The sequence below is a fragment of the Cebus imitator genome, unplaced genomic scaffold (assembly GCF_001604975.1).
Source record: "Cebus imitator isolate Cc_AM_T3 unplaced genomic scaffold, Cebus_imitator-1.0 Scaffold318, whole genome shotgun sequence".
Taxonomy (NCBI): Eukaryota; Metazoa; Chordata; class Mammalia; order Primates; family Cebidae; genus Cebus; species Cebus imitator.
In genome coordinates this window covers 176,936-179,963 of record NW_016107633.1, presented here as the reverse complement: position 1 = coordinate 179,963, position 3,028 = coordinate 176,936, and the positions used below count along the sequence as shown (strand labels likewise).

General features: G+C 46.4%; 1 protein-coding gene across 1 annotated transcript; it reads right to left on the bottom strand.

The window, feature by feature from the left end:
* Positions 1 to 972: 972 nt before the first annotated feature.
* On the bottom strand, positions 973 to 1,597 carry LOC108286353 (60S ribosomal protein L29-like). Its single transcript, XM_017504107.2, has one exon. It carries the CDS (start codon positions 1,565 to 1,567, stop codon positions 1,091 to 1,093), a length of 477 nt encoding a protein of 158 aa, XP_017359596.1. The 5' UTR covers positions 1,568 to 1,597; the 3' UTR covers positions 973 to 1,090.
* Positions 1,598 to 3,028: the final 1,431 nt, after the last annotated feature.

The following is a 3,028-nucleotide window of genomic DNA, read 5'->3' as shown; positions in this document are numbered from 1 at the left end:
CTCAGCCTCCCAAAGTGCTGGGATTACAGGCGTGAGCCACTGCGCCCGGCTCTCAAATGGAATTTCTATTTCTAGATCCTTGAGGAATCGCCACACTGTCTTCCATAATGGTTGAACTAATTTACGCTCCCACCAACAGTGTAAAAGTGTTCCTTTTTCTCCACATCCTCTCCAGCATCTTTTGTCTCCAGATTTTTTAATGATCGCCAAACTGGTGTGAGATGGTATCTCAATGTGGTTTTCATTTGCATTTCTCTAATGATTGGTGATGATGAGCATTTTTTCACGTTTGTTTGTTGCACCTGGGAATCTACTAAAAATACAAATTCTTGAGCTCCACCCCAGACCTACTGAATATGAAATTATAGTGGTGATGCCCAGCCATCTGTGTTTTAACAAGCACTCCACATTAAAGTTTGAGAACAACTGGGCTACAGGAATGAATGGGAAAGAGCAGAAGTGACCAGTTCCCTCGAAGAGCCTCACTCTAACCTCTGGGCTTTGTCTTTAGGAGGTGTGTCCTGCATTATGAAGGCACAGAGGCTTAGCTGTGTCCTGCACAGAGCTTGATGTCCACTAGCTTCCCTGGAACCAAGATGACAAAGTTCTAAGCTGGGATGTTCTGAACCCAAATAAGAGAACCCTTAAATCTCCACATTTTCACCTGGCAACAGGAAACTTTCTGTGGCCTGGGCAGTTACCACGGTAAAGCAAAGCCTCTCCTGCTCATCTTCTAATTGGCCCTAAACTCTAAGATTCAAAGCCCTTGAAACTTCCTCCATCCATTCAGCAAATCCTACTCTTTCCTTGAGGTTTGTTTTTGTTGTTGTTGTTTAATTTTTTCTTTTCATAGGTTTTTGGGAACAGGTGGTGGTTGGTGACATGAGTAAGTCCTTTAGTGGTGATTTGTGAGATTTTGGTACAACCATCACCTGAGTGGTATACACTGCACCCAATTTGTAGTCTTTTTTTTTTTTTCCCTCCTTCAGATTTATTTGTACAAATAGCACAGGAGGACCCCAGCCCCATGCAGATGGCAGCCCCGGGGGGTCGCACCAGTCCTTCTGTCCTCACGTTGGCAGACAGATATCTACTCTGAAGCCTTTGTAGGGGCCTGGGCACCTTTGGGAGCCTGAGCTGGAACTGAAGCTGGAGCTGCAGCCTGGGCCTTGTTTTGATCCTTGGACTTGGCCTTGACTTTTGGCCGGCAGAGCCTGAGCCCCTTGGCAATGCGTGCACGAGCATGCTTCCCAAGCTTGGGGTGGGCAATGTAGGCAAGTCGATCGAGCTTGCGGCTGACACCCGCCTTTGGGATCTTGGGCTTGACCTCCTTGGGCTTTACGAGAGCCTTGATGGCCTCGGCACGTGCACTCATGGCCTTGGCATTGTTGGCCTGCATCTTCTTTAGGCCCTTCTTGTTGTGCTTCTTGGCAAAGCGCATTTTCCTCAGGAACTTGGGGTCCACCCCCTTAAGAGATCCGTATCTTTGTGATCGGGGTTTCTTGATACCATTTCTGTGCCATTTTCGGGACTGGTTGTGTGTTGTGTGGTTCTTGGACTTGGCCATGTCTGCACCTAAGCCGCGGTTCCCCCAATTTGTAGTCTTTAATCCCTCATCTCCGTCCCACCCTTTCCCCTGAGTCCCCAAAATCCACCGTCATTCTTATGCCTTTGCATCCTCATAACTTAGCTCCTACTTAGGAGTGAGAGCATGCAATGTTTGGTTTTCCATCCCTGAGTTACTTCACTTAGAATAATAGTCTCTAATCTCATCCAGGTTGCTGTGAATGCCATTGATTCATTCCTTCTTATGGCTGAGTAGTATTCCATCATATAGATATTATATATATAATATATAATATATATATATGCCAAAGTTTCTTTATCCACTCGTTGATTGATGGGCATTTGGGCTGGTTCCACATTTTTGCAATTGCAAATTGTGCTGCAATAAACATGTGTGTACAACTGACTTTTCCATATAATGACTCTCTGAAACCAAATGTTGGCTTACAACATTCCAGAAACTGGAACCCATGTTCTTCTCAGCTGTTGCACTGCTTCTCTTTTCTCTTTCGCCTCCAAGCTCTTGGAAAGCAATGTCTACACTCTGTCTACACTACCCCCTTCTTGTTCACTGCCTGGATCCCTGCAGTATGGCCACTGCCCCTGCTGATCCTCTGATACTGCGCTTACCAAAGGGGCCAATTCATTCCCGCCTTCAGAGCCAGAGTGCATGTTTCAGGGTTCGGCACACTTGTCCATGTGCTCCTTTCCAAGCCTGTCTGTGTTTGTTCCACCAGCCAAGGGACCTGCCAGCACCCAATGCACATGCTTCACATTGCCCAACCTTCACTGCTTCTGTCTTCCCCCACCTCGGCGCCCCATGTTTTGTTCTGGAATATCCACTTGGCTCTTTGAAAGGCTCTGAACCAATTTCCTCCATGAATATCCTGACTTCTGGATTGCATGTGTTGTCACTGTTCCTCTGACTACTTTTAGGTTTAGGACTGGCCTTACGTACACAGGTTATGTCTTGGACAAGCCATACTGAGGTCTACATTTGTGGACTGCACAGTGTCACCTCCCACCCACTCCCAACTTCCTGAAAAGTGGCTCCTTAAACCCTCTGCTCTACTAGAACCATAAGCTAAAGGAAGCATCAGCTAAAACCCCACCATATTAGTATTCATTAAAAGCTCCTACCTGAATCAGTGATTACTATGGTGTTTGAAAATGTTTTCTAATGGTGCATAACAAATCCCACACTGTTATTAACTCGTAGTTCTGTAGGTCAGAATGGCTGCTCTTCTGCTCAGAATCTACCAAAGCTAAAATTAAGGTGTCTGCTATGCTGGATTCTCATGTGGAGCTCAGGATCTTCTTCCAAATGAATGTGATTATGGCAGGATTCACATCCTTGCTGTTGCAGTACTAAGGACCCCGTTTCCTTGCTGGCCGTCAGCTGGGAGCCATTCTCAGCCAGAGGCTGCCTGCATTCCTACCTACATAGTCCGGGCAACATCTT

Bases quoted from the DNA above. Each gene is read 5' to 3' on its own strand.
- LOC108286353 (XM_017504107.2), bottom strand. From the start codon at position 1,567: ATGGCCAAGTCCAAGAACCACACAACACACAACCAGTCCCGAAAATGG.